This window comes from Eulemur rufifrons, chromosome 20, assembly GCF_041146395.1.
Source record: "Eulemur rufifrons isolate Redbay chromosome 20, OSU_ERuf_1, whole genome shotgun sequence".
Taxonomy (NCBI): Eukaryota; Metazoa; Chordata; class Mammalia; order Primates; family Lemuridae; genus Eulemur; species Eulemur rufifrons.
The window spans coordinates 43,006,427-43,026,051 of record NC_091002.1 but is presented as its reverse complement, the minus strand read 5'-3'; the positions used below and the strand labels follow the sequence as shown (position 1 = coordinate 43,026,051).

General features: G+C 50.2%; 1 protein-coding gene across 1 annotated transcript in view; it reads left to right on the top strand.

The window, feature by feature from the left end:
- Positions 1–19,625, top strand: part of NFATC2 (nuclear factor of activated T cells 2) — a 143,496-nt gene that overhangs the window by 85,151 nt on the left and 38,720 nt on the right. The window contains exons 7-9 of the mRNA XM_069495783.1: positions 5,836–5,891; positions 6,289–6,415; positions 8,719–9,408. Coding sequence (XP_069351884.1) covers positions 5,836–5,891; positions 6,289–6,415; positions 8,719–9,408 — 873 coding nt within the window. The remainder of the gene's footprint in view (positions 1–5,835; positions 5,892–6,288; positions 6,416–8,718; positions 9,409–19,625) is intronic.

The window sequence follows — 19,625 nt, the reverse complement described above, 5'->3', positions numbered from 1 at the left end:
TGCAGGAGAGTGGGGAGGGAGGGCTAGAAATTACAGTGGTCATTCAGTGGGATCTCTCTGAGCCGGAGCTGAAGGATGGGAAGGGACTGGTCACGGGACGTTTAGAGAGAACATCTCAGGAGGCAGAAACAGCGAGTTCCGAGGCTGGGAGACAGGCAGGCGTGGCTGCTGGAGGGGTAGAGAAGGCCAGTGTGGTTAGGCCCAGCTGGGGGAGGAAGCTGGGGCTGGGGGCAGGGTCCCCATCCCAGGGGAAGTGAGGACTCTTGAGTCCACGTCTCTCTTGAGCCCCTTGAGCCTTTAATGTCGGGCCCTGCCTCCCTATCTGGAGGCCCCTTGAGGGTGGGAAGGCGTGTGTGGTTCGTCCCCCGGCCCCCACAACCTGCAGGGGGCCCTCTGTGCGGTGGGAACGGAATCAGAGCCGGGGGTCCGTGCCCAGCTCCATCCTGAGCAAGAGACAGGCCAGTAAATAGGCAGTGCGATATACCGTGTTCTTATGGAAAAAAACGTTTATTAAAAAAATAAATAAAAATGCAAACAAATTAAAGTCACCCAACATGCTGTATGTTTGTTGAATCAGTGAAGGGAGACATGAAGGTCTCGCCTCACCTGCCCAGGCCCCGCCCCGGGGGTGTGACCACAGTAGTTGGGGCACAGGTGCCCCACATTCCAGCAGACTTATTTATAGTCTCTCTGTTTTAAGAATTTTTTTTCATTTCAAAGTATTAAGGAGGTACAGATTTTTTTGATCCATGGCTTGAATCAGGGCCATAAGTGTGCCCATCACCTGAATAGTGTTCATTGTGCCTGTTAGGTGGGTTTTTGCCCTTCCCCTCCCCACTCCCCCCTGCTTGATTTCCAATGACTATTACTTTAAAGTGGCATCAGGCTCTGCAACTGGTCTTCAGCACTTTAAATAAAATCTGCTTTTTAATAGGGACATGTTTCCAGGGCAGAGAACACAGATCTACTTTATTTTAAGGGCTGCCTAGTATTCTTATCTGTAATATATCTGATATTCCATGCTGATGAGGGGTGGCCCATAACTAATTCAACTAAACCCCTATCGGTGAATACTTTCTGTGGCCATTTTATTCATTTGCAATGAGAAACGTAATGCAATGAAATGAAACAAAAAACTCTGATACCCACGAGAACACCTGGGTCCGGTTGGCCGGCCAGTTCATTTTTCCTAGAGTTGAACCAGTGTGAAACTCCAAGTTCTAAAATAATAATTATGATAACTATGGGCTGGGCATTTTGCTAAGCATTTCACAAATGCTGTCTATCTTAATTCTCACCGTGATTCTTTGAGGTCAGTGATACTAACTTTACCGTTTTGCCTATGAGGAAACTGAGGCACAGACAGGCTAAGCTACCACTCAGAGGCCACACCGCTAATAAATGGCAAGGACAGGACTTGAACCTGGACAGAGTGACGTCAGGTTGAGAGCACCCCACCAGCATTTATTTTGAATTCCACAGCCTCGTGGGAGCATGGCTCAGAGGGTGGGATTAGTGTGTCCTCCCAGCGAAGCCCTGAGCCCTGAGCATGAGCACCCTACAGGGCGGAGGGAGGGAGGAGCCCGGGAAAATGGCCCCGAGGTACTTTGCAAAGCGCACACTTCCCGTAGACACCAGCCTCCTGGAGTGTGTCTTCCACGTGCTGCGTGCAGTGGGGAAGGACAGCGGATGTGGGCTTTCACTTCCCGTTGGGGGCTTGTTTGTCCAGAACTGAGTGCAGACCCTACGTGAGAGTGTACAGCCAGGTTGGATTCCTGAAGCCGTCCTTTGAGCCTCTGATACCTAAGAGTGCAAGAGAAAGGAGACAGACTCTTGGACTCTTGGGTTAGTTTGATTCCTCATTCTTATGAGCGCTCGCTCTCTCCCCGCCCTCTCACTTTCTTTCAAGTTAACGGTGAAAAGACCCATTTTTGAAAGGAAAGAAAAACAGGAACATGCCACCATCTCACATAACAGACATCGTCCCTTTGTAAATTCCCTGCAGCGTGTACCTGCAGGCAGCAATATTAATAACTGCAATCGGAGGATGTTTATTATTTTCTGATTAAACATGTTTGCGTTTTTTTTTTTTAATTAACATACTGTAGAATATATGCAAAAAATCCCACAAAACAGTGTTTAAATAATCTGTGGCCACTAACCATGATAATAACCGTCACCGACATCGGTCTAGCGTTTATACGCTACGTGTGCCTGTTACCGTATTCAGTCCTCAGAGCAGCCTGGGGAGGTACAGGGGCTGTGATTATCTCTGTGTTTTGGATAAAAGGCAGAGAGAGGTGTAGTTTCTTATCTGAGGTTGCACAGACAATTGGGGGACATCAGGGATTTGAAGCAGGGTCTGCCTGCTTGGGGTTTGGGGTACACAGGAATAAAATGGCAGAGTGTTGAGGAACAGAGAGGGGAAGTTGGTTCTGGCTGCAGGACGTGCCCGAGAAGGCTCGGGGTTACAGTCAGCGTGTCATGCGAGGCCTGATGGAACGCTGGAGCAGGCAGGCATGTCCTCCTCCAGCCCGAGGGCTGCTTCCCCGACCCAAACTGACTGAGCTCTGGGCGGCTGCGGGACGTGGCCCCGCTGCCTACTGCAGGGACATCCTGAGGAAGTGCCGCCCGCAGGCCCTGTTTGCTCAGGCTGGCGCTGGGGAGAGGAACTGGGCGAAGAGCCACACGGGCGCAGGGATGTGAAACCGCGTGAGGAGTGCAGGCTCTGAAGCCGGGCTGCCTGGGTTCGAGTCTGACTTCCCCACCTCCTCGCTCTGTGACCTTGACCAGTACTCTCCTCTCTCTCTGTGCCTAGGTGAGGAGACCTGCCTCCCAGGGCTGCAGCATGGACAAGTCCTTATCTGGGAGGGGCTTAGAGGGGTGCTCAGCATGTAGCGTGCTCACAAGAGTGAGGGGTAGGAACGGTGCCTGGGGAGGCTGGAACGAGGGCAGGAGCCATGAAGGCCACGGTGGAGCTTCAGTGGCATCTTAAGGGCACAGGGAAGCAGGGAAGGGTTTGGGAAGCTCCGTGTGAATCTCTGTGGTGGGTGTGACCCTGCAAGGATCCTACCCATGTGGGATCTTTCTCTGGCCTCTCAGGAAGTGGGTACTCTTATCTCTGTGATAACCTTGAACTTACGTCTTCGAAAACATTTTCATTATTGGATTGTATCAGTTCTTGCTTAAAGGCGATAATTTAATGACTGTCTACTGTGTGTCTTAGCACAACCCCCTTCTTTCTCTGAGCCTCAGTTTCCTCATCTGATGGTGGTGGGCTGGCTGATTTTTTTTTTTTTTTTTGAGACAGGATCTCTCTCTGTCACCCAGGCTGGAGTGCAGTGGTGTCATCATAGCTCACAGCAGCCTCAAACTCCTGGGCACAAGTGATCCTCCTGCCTCAGCTTCCCAAGTAGCTGGAACTACAGGCGCACACCACCATGCCTGGCTAATTTTTTTATTTTTTGTAGAGACAGGGTCTTGCTATGTTGCCCAGACTGGCCTCAAGCTCCTGGGCTGAATCCGAGTTGCTGGGATCACAGGTGTGAGTTACCGCACCTGGATCAGGCCGACTGATGTCTAAGAGTACTCTAAGTATCTGTGCACTGGAATTCTATGGCCACGGGTGGATGGAGTTCTGTTTACTACGTACGCCCACCAGAGATGGGGCAAAGGTCTCCTTCCCGTTTCTCTTGGGTCCCTATCCCTGGAGAGGAGACTCTGAACTCTCCTCTTGGACACCCTTTACGTTACACCATCATTTCATATTCTCTGTGCTTCATCTGCCACCTCCTGGCGCAAGTCAAGGAGGGGAGCTGGGTATGGAGCTGTACGGATCCCGCTTAACACTTCCCGGCCACTTTTCCAGGTCCTTTCCTCCCAGTGGTGAGCTTCTGAAAATGGTCCTTTCTTTGCAAAGCAGTGATGCTCGTACAAGCAGAAATGCTGTCAGCGGCAGACTTCAATTCAGCTAAGGAAAGGCTAAGGGAGAGAGTTAACAAACCAAACAGCAACGTGTTATCGTCTCCTCTGTTAATGTCTTACGTGATCTTCTCGCTCAGAGCTCACTTTGCAGTTAGGGAATGATGGAGATGGTGTAACTAGGTCACTCTCACAAGGATCTCACACCATAGTGAGAGTTGGCGCGTTAACTACATTTCCTCTTCCCTTTGACTTCCTTAGTCATTTCAGGGATTGCACCTAATAGAACCATCAGGTCAAGACTTGCAGGCTCTGGCTTGGTCATTGCTTGTTCCTTGTTAAGGTCATCTAGATGGCCTGAGCTTTGGTAGCAATCACAAGACTTCTTGTTAATTTTTTTTTTTTTTTTGAGGGGAGAAATACATTCTATGCTAGTTAGTTCCAGTAATGCTTGAAGCCTGGATTTCTTCCAGTGAATCTTAAGAGCCAAGACTATATGGGTTAAAGGCCAGGCGTGGTGGCTCACACCTATAATCCTAGCACTTTGGGAGGCCAAGGTGGGAGGATTGCTTGAGGTCAGGAGTTCAAGACCAACCTGAACAAGAGCAAGATTTTCTCTATGAAAAATAGAAAAATTAACTGGGTGTGGTGAGTGGTACGTGCCTGTAGTCCCAGCTATTTGGGGGGCTTAGGCAGGAGGATCACTTGAGCCCAGGAGTTTGAGGTTCCAGTGAGCTATGATGACGCCACTGCAATCTAGCCTGGGCGGCAGACTGAAACTCTGTTTCAAAAAAAAAAAAAAAAAAAAGATTATATGGGTTTCCAATCTGAAAACAGTTAATAGCTGTGCTTAAAAAGTGGGGAGGGGTTCTTTGGTCAAATGTTGGAACATGCTACAAACTCTAGCCTGCCTTTGCAGGGTTACTCTGCACGTGTGCCTATTAAAGCCTCTGAGAAGTCCTGCAGTACAGAAACCCATTTGACTTTGACTCAGCAATTTCCGAAGACTCATTAGTTTGTAGAATTTTCCCTTTTTCATAAAACCATTTAATATCCTTCAGAATCAGTGTTCCACAAAACACCCTGGAAATACTTGTGGAAATGATTTGTTTCAGCTGAAAACTACCCAGTGGCCAATGTAGGTGGTCAACTAGAGAAATCAATTATTTGCAAATGCGGAGTTTTATTTGGCCCAAATTCTTGGCCCCAAAGTGGGGAAATAGTGCTCTGCTCCCGGGAAGGAGAGTTTACTATTGAGCAAAACCTTTTCATCCCTTGTCATGACTCACACGAGATCCCGGCTGGCTGTGGACGGAAAGGTGGAGGGTGAGCTCCTGTGTTTCCCTGTCCTCCAGTGACTCACCAGCCAGCACACCGGCTAAGAGACTGGGCTCCCTCCTGACTTGGGCAGAATATTTGAGCCACCTGTGTTCTCAGACAGTCAAGAAGGCATGTCTGAGACCGTCAGAGACCCCGTAACAGGACCCTTGTAGCAGTCTTGGCATATGCAGGACCTTTTGGAAACAGCCTTTGGTTGAACAAAACATATAATAAAGTATAATGTACAACAATACTTTCAATACTTCTTTTTTTAAGAAAAAAAGATATGTAGACATTCAGACACAGAAAAAGGATAACAGTGATAGAATTACAGGCAATTTCTATTTTTTTTCTTGTTTTTCCATTGTTGCTTAGTTTTCTACTGTCAACATGCCTTCCTTTGGGGAAAAGAAATATTCTTCTGTATAAAAATACAAATAATATAAATATACACATGCCCATATAGGCACAGACATACCTTACTGAAATGACACAATACGTAAGCCGAGATAAATATAAGTTGGTGAGTTTTTGTCCTTAAATCTTTGGTTTCTAATAGTTCCTTCAAAGTCTGTCATTTTTTAATTTTTCCAGATGGGCAGCAAATTTGGGAGATGGAAGCCACGGTGGACAAAGACAAGAGCCAGCCTGTAAGCACACAGACAGGACAACTGTCAGCTGAGTGTCTGTGACCCCTGTCACCGTTCCTTCATGCTCTCTGTCCCTCTTTTCTTCCTTCCTTCGTCACAGTCCTCCTGGTTGAGGATCTAACAGGTGCTCCCTAAGTACTTATCGAATTGATGAGTGAACTAAACATTTACTGAGCACCAGGCCCTGTGATTTGTAACTGTGACATCTTAATAACTTTGATAGAGCGGCTTTCTTTGCTGTTGCTAAAAAGTTTAAATTCCCCTAAATTGAATTTCACCTATAAGCCCATGGAATGGGTCAAGATTCCCACTAGACGGGCTGACTGGATGTGCTTAGGGTCTGAGTAGGAATCTAGACACGATTGCAGTTAACTTCATGACAACTCCTTCTTTCCAGAACATGCTTTTTGTTGAGATCCCTGAATATCGGAACAAGCACATCCGCACATCCGTGAAGGTGAACTTCTACGTCATCAATGGGAAAAGAAAACGAAGTCAGCCTCAGCACTTTACCTACCACCCAGGTAAGGGGTTTCCCTGACTGCCTCTTTGATGTTGAGAGGCAGCCTGGGTGTGGGGCTTAGGACTCCCGAGGTCTGCCCCTCGCTGGGCACCCTTGGGCAGGTGACTCAGTCTCTCTGAGCCTCAGTTTCCTCATCTGTACGATGGCATCTTCTTTTTAAGAGATACAGAAATGCACATAAAATACTTAGCACAGTGCATAGCAAGCTGATGTCAGTGATATTAGCCATTATTATTACCATTAATATTTTCCTCTGTGGGGCAGCGGAATAGGAGAAAGGCGTGTGTGGGCATTTGCAACAGAAGGGTGTTAAGCCACTAAGCAGGTGACTCCCAACCATGTCTTAGATTTGATCATGGTGGGAGTAAAAAGTAGCTATGCCCCCAAACCTGCAGAATCTACAGTCAACTCCACAGTGGCTCGGGTGGTGGCCAAGTGGAGTGAGTGGTGGACAGCAGCCTGGAGGGCTCATTCTCGAAAAGTCATACAGCCCCTAGAAGAGTGATGAGTACTGTTTTTCATTCATTCATTTGTCCGGATAATATTTGAGTGCCAGGCCCTGTTCTTGGCTTGTAGACACGGCAGTGAACACAACAGGTTAAAACTCCCTGCCCACAGGGAACTGACATTCTAGCAGAAGGAATAGTACTGATATTATTATTGGTATATTGGATTATGATTAGGGCTGCAGAAAAGGTAGACAGGAATAGCCAGGGGGAGGTATAATTTTAAGTTAAAAAATGCTTCTTTGAGTGCTCCCTTGGGAAACAGACTACAGATTTCCCAGGCTGAGAAAGACTTGCTAGCCACCTTTCCAAATTGGAAACCTGTAATTCGAGAACGTCACCCAGGGTATAATTTCCATCCTATGACAGTTTCACGCATAGCCTGTGGGCTGCTGGAAGCATTAAACCGAGGGGATGTCTGGGTGGCCTGGCCCCGGTGGGCTTGGCTTCAGGGGACTGCGTCCGCAGGCTGTGTTGGCCCCTGCACGGGCGCCACCGTGCTGGGCCTTACGTAAGACGCTGTTGGGGGCAGTGATCGGGTCCCTCAGGCCTGGCAGGACCCAAAACTAGGAGGAAATTGCTAAGAAGTTCTAGACTGCCGCTCAAGGATAACCTTTGAACGGAGAGGTTTTCAGTGACGTTTTGTGGCGCACTGTCCCCTCATTTGTGGCTTGGCCCTGGCTGTTTATGTAACTGAGCCCGAGCAGGCCCTCTGTCCCCTGGCTGGTCCAGGGACTGAGATGATGGCCTTTGAATGGCATCTCAAGAAATGATTTCTGTGGTTGGAGTCCGACCTGCTAGGCCTCCTTGCCTCCTCCGACGCCCACCACTTGGAGCTCCCGTGCCCTCGGTTATAGTCCCGCTGCCGATTCACTTACTCCAGCGAGTAGGAAATTCATTCCTCAACTCCTGGGGCCGGTAAAGCTCATGTGAAGATATTGGGGAAGGACCCATTTTAGCGATTAGTACTGGGTGGGGAGAGAGGAACGGCAACAGTGAGCACACGAATAGTAGTAAAATGATAGTAAGGTAATAACAGCAACAGCAGGCATTGAGCACTTACTATATGCCAGGCACTGTGCTAAGTGCTTTGTACACGCATCTTATTTAATCCTCCCAATGACCCCAGAGGGTATGATTATTACCGCCAGGTAACAGATGGGGAAACTGAGGCCTGAGCCAGCAGTTCTCGTTCCCGCACAGTACTACAGAACTGAGGAAGGGGACAGCCACTACTTGGTCCTTCCTTTGTCTGGAAAGTATTTGAGTGCCCATTACGTACCAGCTGCTGCTTTGGTCGCAGAGGAACAAAAACCAGACAAAAGTCCTCCCTTTAAAAGAAACTGACCTTTTGAGGGTGGGTGTTATAAATAGTAAATAAGCACCTAAAACATATGCAGTATTTCGGAAGGGTGCGAGTGGTGTAATGGAAACACGCAGGGACAGGCCGTGAGAGCTGCCAGGGAAGGGGGAGGTGGGAGGTATGGTCTCAAATAAAACTTCTTTCTCTGAGCTCTCACCTTGGAGAAATAGGCTGTCAGTGACCCAGGGCTCAGCCCTGCCAGCCACCTTTCCGATGTTGGAAAACCCCTAATTCAAGATGAGCATCGCCAGGGTGGCATTTCTGACCTAAGACAGTTGTACAGGGACCTTTTTGCCCAAGGCTAATAAGTGACAGGGCCCAGCTGTTTGGCCCCACCCAGTTGGACTCCCAAAGCCCACCGCTGTGTGCAAATCCTCTGTGCACGTCCCCGGCTCACTGCGATGGGTGCGCCTGTGTGCTTCTCTCTCCTCGCAGTCCCAGCCATAAAGACGGAGCCCACCGACGAGTACGACCCCACTCTGATCTGCAGCCCTGCCCACGGGGGCCCGGGGAGTCAGCCTTATTACCCACAGCACCCGATGGTGGCCGAGTCCCCCTCCTGCCTCGTGGCCACCATGGCTCCCTGCCAGCAATTCCGCTCGGGGCTCTCATCCCCTGACGCCCGCTACCAGCAGCAGAACCCGGCGGCCGTCCTCTACCAGCGGAGCAAGAGCCTGAGCCCCAGCCTGCTGGGCTACCAGCAGCCAGCCCTCATGGCGGCACCACTGTCCCTTGCGGACGCCCACCGCTCTGTGCTGGTGCACGCGGGCTCCCAGGGCCAGAGTTCGGCCCTGCTGCACTCCTCTCCAGCCAACCAGCAGGCCTCGCCGGTGATCCACTACTCGCCCACCAACCAGCAGCTGCGCTGCGGAAGCCACCAGGAGTTCCAGCACATCATGTACTGCGAGAACTTCGCACCCGGCACCCCCAGGCCCGGCCCGCCCCCGGTCAGTCAAGGTCAGAGGCTGAGCCCAGGTTCCTACCCCACAGTCATTCAGCAGCAGAACGCCACAAGCCAAAGAGCCGCCAAAAACGGACCCCCGGTCAGTGACCAAAAGGAAGTGTTACCTGCGGGAGTGACGATTAAACAGGAGCAGAACTTGGACCAGACCTACCTGGATGACGGTAAGATGCTGAATTCTCTCCGTGCTGTGAGGATGGGTCCCTGGCGCATCCCCCGGGACGTTCACTATATGGCCTGGGGTGGATTCCTTAGCCTCCCTGGGCCTTAGTGTCCCCGTTTTAACTTAAGGGAGTTGAATCTGACCTTGAGGGCCTGCCCCAGCTCTGTGCAAGAATTACTTCCCAGCAGGAGTTTGGGGGTGAGCAGTGACAGGTTTAGTGCCCTCCCCACAACCACCCCGGTGAAAAAAGCAAACGAGGGCGATTCTGGCCACGGCATGTCTCCCAGGTCATGAACTGGGTCCGTTTAAATGGTTCCACTTGCTTTATAATTGCCAGATTTAGACCAAGGCCAAGAAAACAGAAAGGAAAGAAAGCCAACCTCCTTTCATTCCTGTACAGAAAAACCCGACTTTATCAGCCCTCTTTTGTGTCTGGGAGAGGGGGATGGAGAAAGGGAAGAGGCGGCTCATTGAAGGGTGGCTTGGTCAGAAGCACTTGCGGGCGGGCTGCGGGCGTTCCTCCGCCAGGGCCGCAGAACAGAGATGCACATTGATGGGAGGGAACAGTGGGGTTCCGCTGTGGTGAGCCCAGCTGATGGGGTGCTTGGGCCGGAGCAGGGATGAGGAGGGGGCTTTGTGCGCGTCTGTTGGTGCCCGGGTCTGCTGGCAGAGGGCCCGGCTGGAGGGTGGGCGTGGTGGCAGCTGTGATGCGGGGTTGGTCTGGGAGCTCAGGGAGGAAGGACCAGTTGTGTTGCTGAGACTCACCTGGGACCAGCCGAGTGCAGCTGAAGGTCAGAGAGGGTGGGGCAGGCAGAGCAGCCTCCCCCATGGAGCCCCAGGAAACAGAAAACAGGTGGTTGGAGTTTCTTAGTAGGAGAAGGAAAACCTAAATCTCTGGCGGTTATCGCCAGCTCTAGGCTCACATTTTACGGGCAGTAGCATCTGATATACCCTGAAATCTCAATGATTTTAGGAAAATTAACTCTCAGGAACCCAGCCAAGGAGTAGGAAGTAAGGCAAAAGCTCCAAATCGGCCACAGTAGTTTTCGTAAAGACCAGGTACTAAGTTTCCGACCCTTCAGTGCCAGGAAAAGCCCTTGCTGCTTTCTCAGAGACTGTGGATTTTTACTTTACACAAAATCTTGACAAGCCAGGTTATCTGGGGGTTCTGCGACTTCTGGTAGTTTCCGTGCCGTCTCTCTGGTGAGACTGCCAATCAAAAACGCCCCCTAAACTCATCCAGCAACGGTCTCTGGAACTACTTACTGTAGGGTCATCCTGCCCTACAGGGCTGCCCGCAGGGTATTTTGTGTGAATAATTGATCTGTCCGATCCTGAATAATCAAACACAGGTTGAGTTGGGGTCACTGCTGTGTTTTAAAAGGGAGACCTGCGTGTTCCTGCAGTCCATCCTCGAACAACTTGTACCCAGAATGGTTAAGCTAAAGTGCTGGTGCTTGTTTTAAAGGGGGTTATCGCGTAGAGCACTAACGACTGCAGAACGCCAGTGGCGGCGGAGCAGCGGCCTGTGGCTGTAACCGGACTCCTGTCCCCGTGAGGGCTTGGGGGTTGCATTAGAGACCAGGTGCTTTATAAATAAATGAGTGCTGGCGCGGGGGCAGGTGGCTTTCCCCAGCCGACTCCGCCCGGCCTGGTTTGGTGTGCAGAGCAAGAAGTGCTCTGGTACCGCCCACCCCGCCCTCATTGTGTGCTAACGGTGGACGATGAGTGCCCTGGTTAGAGAACCAATGTGCCAGTGGCCGCAGTTGGTCATGACCGTCTGCCATAGCCCCAGACCCACAGATGTGTTCGCTGTTTCCATAGAAGCTTAAGTTACAGAGCCAAGTGTGGAGATCTTTTGGGCTCCTGAAGCCCTTTCTGAACACAGGCAGATTCAAAGTTGTGGTGACAGTGAGCTCTGGGTGGGGTCAAAACATGAGTCAGCTCTAAGGATGTCTCAGAGAACTGAACGTGGTAAAGTTTAAGTACATTCTTCATGACCCCAGCCCATGGGATTTTAGGAGCTGTTCTCTGAAAGGGAAGGTTTTATGACTTAAAAAGGTAAAAACAAAAATAAAAACAAACAAACTAGATTATACCAAGTTTTTATAAAAATTGGTGCAGGACTTCTCAGAGCCTTTACTGTGCTAGTGGACATTGTAAATCTCTAAATGGAGGGAGGGTAGCACTTCCCAGAATGACTTGATCAGAGACAGGAGAGTGCTTTGTTGCACCCTCCAGGGGGTGCTCTCCCCGTTGTGTTTTACTGCACTCTGTGCTGGTGGAGCCCTGGGACGGTGCAACAGGGCTGGCCTGGAAGCCCCTTTTCTAATATTTGGGAGAAATAACACAAAGGAAACTTAGTTCTAGAGCCCAGCACTGCCCGGTCCCATATGCCACATTCATCCAGGCTTCTCAGTTCTTGGGCTTCATGTCCATGATAGAGCAGTCGAATAATTTCTACCCATGTGGCCCCCAAAAGGCAGCGTTGTGCTGATGGTTATCAGTGCTCGACTGGCCTTGTCCCCAAGGCTTGGTCCGATGGGGATGTCCCTCCTGGCCTGTAGTGCCCCATGGTACACCCCAAACTGCGTCACTGCTGTAGCCACCTGGAAGATGTGGGTATAGCTCTGTCCCCCACTGCTGGGATGTCAGACCCTCCGAAGGGGCCTTCTGGCCTGTGCATCCACGTGCCACCGTCAGCTCTGTGCACGGGAGATTCGGACTTCTCGGTTTGTTGTCTTGTGTTTATTACGGACGAGTAAACTGGAAAACCCCTGGTTCGTTTCTCTGATGTCTGGTTGGGAGACGTCCTGGGTCTTTAAGATCCTTTTCTGTCCCTTTGATTTATTATTCTGAGGGGGTCTCTCCCCGAGGGTGCACATTTGGCTGCCTGAAGCCCATGCTAAGCCCTGGCGTCAGGGCATTTCTGATTTGCCATGTATTTATTTGCCTTGGGATGTTGCCAAAGTAGGCTTTCCTCGGAAACTTCGTGAGAACTCGGCTTATGTGTTTCGAGGGTCGAGGGAAAGTTCTGTGGCTGGAAAAGGAAGCGGTCACCAGCGGACATGGGTCCTTCCCTGTCTTGCACAAGTGCAAACAAATCCCCTTTGAAGTTGGCCCTGGGCCCCGGGCAGCCCCCAGCACCTGGTTATCGGTTCCTGCACCTTGGCCAGTGGTCAGGGCATCCCACCCTGCTCTGTCCCAAGCGCCTGTCCTCCTTCCCCGCCTGCATTCCTGTACACAGACGCCGTCTGGCTCGCCCCGTTCTGTCTTGGAACTCCACACTGCTGCTGCTGCTTTCCGCTCCAAGGACTTGAGCCATTTTCAAAAAGTATCTTGGAAATAGCAAAGTAAGTGCTATTCCAGGGCACGGTGCATCCCCATCCCCAAGCCTCATGCTGCTCCGTCCGCCCCAACTCAGGCACTTTCTTACAGTTCTTTGGGAATAGGATTTGCACACTGTCTCTTGTCTTCTCTCTGCTCTCCCGTCCCCCTTCTGTGACTAGTCTCTTGTTCTGATGCTCCAGATTGTGCCTGGGGAGCCCCCAACCACTCCTGGCCGTATTGATCCTGTGACCAAATTCTACCTCATTGCACCCTTCTCTGCCCTTGACCCTTGACCTCTCTGTCCTTGACCTTCCTTCTCTCCCTCCCCAACCTCCCCATGTCTCACCCACAAGTAGTTTCTGGCTACCTGCTCTGTGCTAGGCACTGTTCTGGGACTTATGGATACACCAGTGAACAAACCAAATGGAATCCTTGCTCTCATGGAGCATTTTTTTTGAGTCCAGGAATTAGCATTGAAGGCAATAAGTAAGCAAGCGAATTTCAGACAGTGGTGAAAGCCACGTGGAACATTCCGCAAGACTAGGAGCTAGAGTGTGGCCGGATGGGGGCAATGTTAGCCCCCTCAGATCAGGGATGGAGCCAGCCTTGGGAAGATCTGCAGGAAGGGTGTTTGAGGGAGAGGGAACAGCAGGTGGCAGAGGCCGTGAGGTCACCGAGGTGGCCTAGCACTGGCAGGTTTTCAGCAGCAGTGCGGTGTGATTTGTGTTTTGGAAAGACCCTGTGGGGCTGCCTTTGGAACATGGACTGTAGGGAGGCAGGACTTGGAAGGAGGGAGGAGAGTTAATTTGCTGTTTTAGGGCAGCAAGAGGTTTACTGTGTTTTAGACAAAGCCGGCTCCAGGGGAGTGACTCCCACGGCAGGAACATGGTGGAGGGTGGCGCATTTTACAGTAGGTGTGCCTGTGTGTGTCCTTTCACGAGTGTGGTTATTTAAAATGCAACTACAGTTGCCAAAGTGCGATTAGTACGCAAGTAGTTCTCACCACTTCCGCGGCATGAAACGAAGGGCGGCGGCGTCTCACTGCCCAGGGCACGGTGAGCGTGAGAGGTGCTGGGGAAAGTGGACTCAGACGTGACTTTCACCAAGGGCCTTTGGTGACACATCCTCAGCCACCTTCAGAGTTCACTGGGGGCCATCTCACCACGAAATCCACCATGGCCTTGGGGGAGCGAGCTCACCCCAGCAGCCTCGAGACAGCCACAGACGAGAGGACCCTGGGGGCAGGGGCAGGGGCAGGGGTGTGGCCCAGGGCTCAAAGGAGATCTTTGACCCCGTTCTGGAAACATCCAGGGGAGAAAGGATGTGGTCTCACTGATAGCTGGAGCCCCTGGCGGTGGCTTGCGAGGACAGCAGATGCGTGTGTGTAGGTCAGAGGTCACTGACGTGTGCAGGAAAAGCACACGCCAGTCTGCTCGTGGGCACATCTGCTCCGGCTCTCTTCTTCGTGCAAAGTGCGTAAAAATTATTTATTGAAACATGTTGATAGAGTGACTTTGAGTGTTTTTCTCTATGTTTAAATACGGAACCGTCCGCACATTCGGAATTCAGTAGTGCACGCTGTATTTCATAAGTGGGTCACCACGTAATTACCACCTGGTTCACTCCAGAAGCCCCGTATGTCCTTCTGTGCTTTCCAGAAAGGTGACCACTGTCCTGCCTTCTAACCCCAGAGAGTCATTTTGTCTCTTCATCCAAACACGAGTCATACCGTGGTGCCCTTTTGTGTCAACCACAAGTTTGTAAGGTTCATCCATATTGTCGGGTGTGGTCGAGGTTCATTCATTTTCATGGTAGTGGATCATTCCACTGAAGGAATATCCTACAATCTCTTTATCTTTGTTCCTGTGGATGGACATGTGGGTTGTTTCCAGTTTTACGAATCAAGCTTTGTGTACTTTCTTGAGCTCTTCTTTTGGTGCCCATAGAACAAATTTCTGTTGAGCGAGTGGAGCCCCTGCCGGACAGTATTCCAAAGCGGTTGTGCCAGTTTGTTTTAAGTGTTGTTCCTTTTCTATCTTCCGAGCTTGGGTCCAGCCGCTCACAGCTCATGGTGTGTCCGGTTACGAGGGATCTGAGCCACAGACTCGGGGAGCGAGATGTCTGGGTGCCACCTGCCCCGACCCGGGCTTGGATCAGCTACTTAAACTCTCAGAGCTCTGTTTTCTCACCCACGAAGACCGTTACCTCCTGCTTAGATGCTCCCACAATGGCTAAAGATGCGTCAAGAGCTGGATTTCGGGTTGCCGGCAAAGGACGTAAGAGATGCTGAGCAGTTAATCTTTCCACCCTTGGTGATGTGACACGATGATGGCCGTAGCCCTGCTTCCCGCAGTGTTTCCTGTGGTGTCCTCTATAGTGTTACTTTATTTTGGCCACTTAAACCTTTTGGCCTTGTCTGTTTGACAAGAGTATGTGAAAAACAGGGGAAAATCTCCAGAGAAAGAGCTGATCTGCAACGCACAGGGACGGGTTTGCGGGCAGCAAAGAAGCAATCCGGGTATCTGTTCACCTTGGGGAAAAACAGTCCCAAGTGTCACTTCACACACAAAGGTCAGGTGGCAAGAATAGCTTTCTCTCTACCCTTGGCAGCGGGGTGCATTTGGAAGAGCTGAGCACAACGCCTCCTCCAGGGAGGCGACTGCCTTGGGCAGCCAGGCAGATTCAGCCCGGCTGCGTAGACGTGTGTGATGTAATGGCCGGCCCCGATGCATTATCTTTTTTCTGTTTGGTTTTGTTTTTATCTCCCCCTTGCCTTGTTCCCAATTCTCAGTACTTACTCAGTATGTCTCGATCAGACCTAAGATGCTAGCATTGAGCATTGGCTCCACCACGGACGATGTGACCTTGTGCAAGTTATTAGCCTCCTTGTGCCTCAGTTTCCCCATCTGTAAAGCAGAGATGGTCATAGTTCCTCCCTTCACTGAGAATGAAATGAGTTAATGCATGTCATATGCCTTGTACTTGGCACAAAGGAATCCTCGATGAATGTTAGCTGTTGTCTTTATTTGTTTATGAATTTGATGGCCTTGGTTTCTTGTATTAAATTTTTAAAATACATTTGTATAGGAGGAAAAAAGTTTGGCTATTCTGGTCTTTGGAGATGGGCTCACTGGCCCTCGTGCCCTGCCTCTGCCACGTGGGTAGAAGTGTGGGCAAAGGCCAGGGCGTGGCCTGAGGCGCCCACCCCCAGCCCCCTCCCGGAGACCTCAGGTGTCTGCAGGAGGGAGATGTTGCCCTCCTTCCGGGGCTGCCGAGAACTCATTCGTGTGGCCCCTGCTGTGGGCTCCCCCGTGGAGTGTGGACCAGAGGCCCAAGTCCTGCTAGTTATGCCACTGGCAGAGGGGCCAAAGGTGTCCCTTGACAAGGTTCTTTCCCCGGAAGCTGGACTTGTCCCTGCGTGAGAAACAGGCAAGGAAGGAGTGAGCAGAGACGCACTCTCCAGAGCGCAGGAAGCAGAAAGATGGAAAAGCATTTTGTGACTGGCCGCATTTTGCTCAGCAGGTCAGGGATCTTTCACTGGGGCCGCAGGACCCACAGCAAGCCTGTGACAACGCGGCCCCTGTTGGGTGAGGCATGCTGGGCCCACGGAGAGCCGGCCGCTGCGTTGGTGCTCCCAGAGGGTGAAACTCGGGGCTTGTCCATTCTGATGAGAACCCAGCAAGGTGCTGAGCGGCCCCTGGACAGCCTGATTTGGGTGTCCCAGTGTGGGCTTGCATGTGTGCCAGAAACCACTAGAAACTACCAGTGCCAACTTAAATTTACGCGGCCACCTGTAATGGGCACCAACAAAGTGCCAGGCCCCTGCTGAGGGCTTTTGCCAGCATTCTTTGTTATGTTCATTTTAAACTGTACTTAAAACATATTTTATATGGGCAATATGTTCATAGGTTCGGCAAGAACAATATAAAAAAGATTCCCAGCAAAAGTCTTGTTCGCACTTCAGCTGTGCCATCTGATACCGGTTTTTCTCTAGCCTTCCGGAACAGTGTTTCTCAACCTATTTTTCATTATTGTCACTCCCCCCCACAATCCAGGGGCCTTTTTAGACAAATTTTTCCCCAATCACCACCCCATGAAATGTCAATCTGATAGATACTCAGTGTGTCTGTTGATGTCGGCCGGTGGCAGGGCCACACAGCGTTGTAATATGTAAGATTTTTTTCGGTCCCCCATCCGGAAAGAACCAGTTTTTAATCCCAGGTAGGGTAATATCATCACCTTGAGAATGTGTGTTTTAGAGCGTCTGTGTGTAATCAGGAGCAGATGCAAATATGTACGTATTCTTATTTTTCCCTTTTCTTCTACAAAAGGTAACAAAATATACACACAAATCACCTGTGGATGGGAACTTTGATGTCACTTGCTGTTACGAAGATGCAGATTGTACCATACCCCCTCATGTGGCACATGGAAGCCTGTTCTCAGGAGTGGGATGGCTGGTTCCAGGGTCCAGCCTCAGCCCTGGGCCTGCTGGGCGTAGGGTTTCTGTGGTTGTCCCGCCTGGCTTCCAGTCTGGTCTCGCCACCACCCTTTTGTAACCTCGGGCAAGTCACTTAGAATAATGGTCCCCAACTCTCAGAGTTTTGTAAGAATGCAAACGAGAGCATCCTTAAAGCACTTTACCCAGTGCCGGACATGCATGGTGAGCCCAAGAGTTGTTAATGGGCTTTTCCTCCCCACCCCCAACAATTTCCTCCTCCTCCTCCTCCTCCTCCTCCTCTAGCAGGTGGAAGGGGCAGAGCTGGGCTTTGAGGAAGAGCTTCGAGGCTGACTCATGGCCTGAATTCTCAGTATCCAGCCAGGCTACCTCTTATTGATTCAGAGAAGGATAGTTAGTCTTATTAGAAAATTTCAGAATCCAGAGAACTCTGCTTGCCTACAAATGAGCTGACACCATCTGCAAAAGCTGCTGTTTAAGATCATGTGATTGGGCTGGGAGCAGGTCCCTGTCCCTCTCCTAGGAGAGTAAACAGCATAGAGGTGTCTGTCCCCAGGCATGTCCCCCTCCTCTTCTAAGAACCTCAAATTTATAGCCATGCCACTTAGCTGTCCTTTCATCCCAAATGATGTGTACTGTGTATTGCCAACTTACATAAGAGAGGTACCTTCCAGCTGACTCCGGATCCAGAAATGCTCAGCCATCTTTCTGAAATTCTGCAAAGCAGATGTTTCCAAAGGAATGTGTGCTTGCATTTGGAGGTCAGAAGCCACCAAACCACAAGAAAGTCCATTCCCAGACTTGCTGTCCACCCAGCCTGCGTTCCAGAGCAGCATCTGACCCACAAAGAGCAGATGGCTCCTAAGAAAGAGGACCGAGAGAGACATCCCCAGTGTTGTCCGGTGGCCTCATGGTCATCCACTGGGACCAGCACTTTTCATTGCTCTGAGTCATTTGTGCTACTTTTAATTTCCACCTCCGAATGGGGCTATTCTGTTGTAGTAGCAAGTGAATATCCTTGTGAAGGAGGAAGGTGCTAAGTTAAGCAAGATTTATGGGTAGGTCAGCGTTCATAAAAAATTTTAAAGGCCCTTCTCTGTACTTACTAGAACACAGAGCAGAAGGGCTGAGACTCACTTCCCTGCCACGGGGAGTGTGATGTGCTGGACCAGCCAGAGACCTTGCTAATTTCAGATCAGTGCAGAGACTCAGGGTGATGATTTTGAACATCGTTACATGCAGGACTGCAGGTTGTGATGGGTCTTCACTCATCCCATGATAACTCAAGATAATCCAGAATTTTTTAATATTAAATGTATGTTTATATACACATATATATATATAAAACTTCCCAGTATCAGCCCTACCTGTAGCCTGTTTCTCTCTAGAAAAGTAGAACTTGAGAAACAATTTAGTTATTTGAGGCTATGAATTAGGTAGATGGCAGTTAGTCAGATCTTCTTATATGCTAGATTTTTCTCTGTACTTCGTAACTTCTCCCCCGTTGATAAACCCATTTTGGATAAATGGCGAAGCTTTGTTTTCCCAGGGGAAAAAACCTACTAAATAAATAAATAAATAAAGGAACACAACTCTTTTTTATGATGCAGCCATGGTTTTCCTTCCTTCGCTAGACTTGAGATTTGGGTGTGTTTTGGTTTTTGTTGCCTTTAAGTATAATTCTGGGCTCTCTTCTTGCCCTGGACCGGTTCAACTTTATTTTAGCTACAGTTTTCTTTTACTTTCCACCCTTTCAGAGAGGAAAAAAAGAGGGGCTTTGTTCTTGGGGAATGATGAAACCATTTATCTGGCCGTCCTCCACTGCATTTTTGACACCTCTTTAATTTTTTATTGATCCGGGGATCTGGTCAAGTTGCGACTGTGTGTGTGAAGTGAGGGCCGAGGCCTGTTTTGCTCATCCAGGGTGTCAAGAGTCTTTCTCTAGGGGAAGTCAGAGACAAAGCGAGAGTCGCATTTGAAGACATCTGTTGCAAGCCTCAGTAATGGATCCTGCTACTTTCAGGTTTGGGGATGATGATGTCTGTCTCATCCCTTTAAATAGCCGTGAAATCAGATCTCTGGCAAAACGACCAAAGTGAGGAGCTCCCTGGTCATTTTACGACGGGCCTTGCTCACCCCAACTTGGTTTTATGACGGAATTGTCTGTTGCAGGCAGCTTGGACTTCAGTCCCGGGCATTTTGCAAACCAGCAAATGGGTTTCATCTGAAGCCTGTTAGTTCCACTATCCCAAGAAAGCTGAAAGGACACTCCCTGGTTGTTAATTTCCAAAACTCTGGGCAAAGTGGAGGTTCTATTGCATAAGCCGGCGATGTGGAGGATGCCTTTGCAGCATTCGGCAGCCGGTTCTTATAGATTTCTGGAAGTCGATGGTGTCTTTCGAGTTCTCAGCTTTATTAAATGCCTAAAA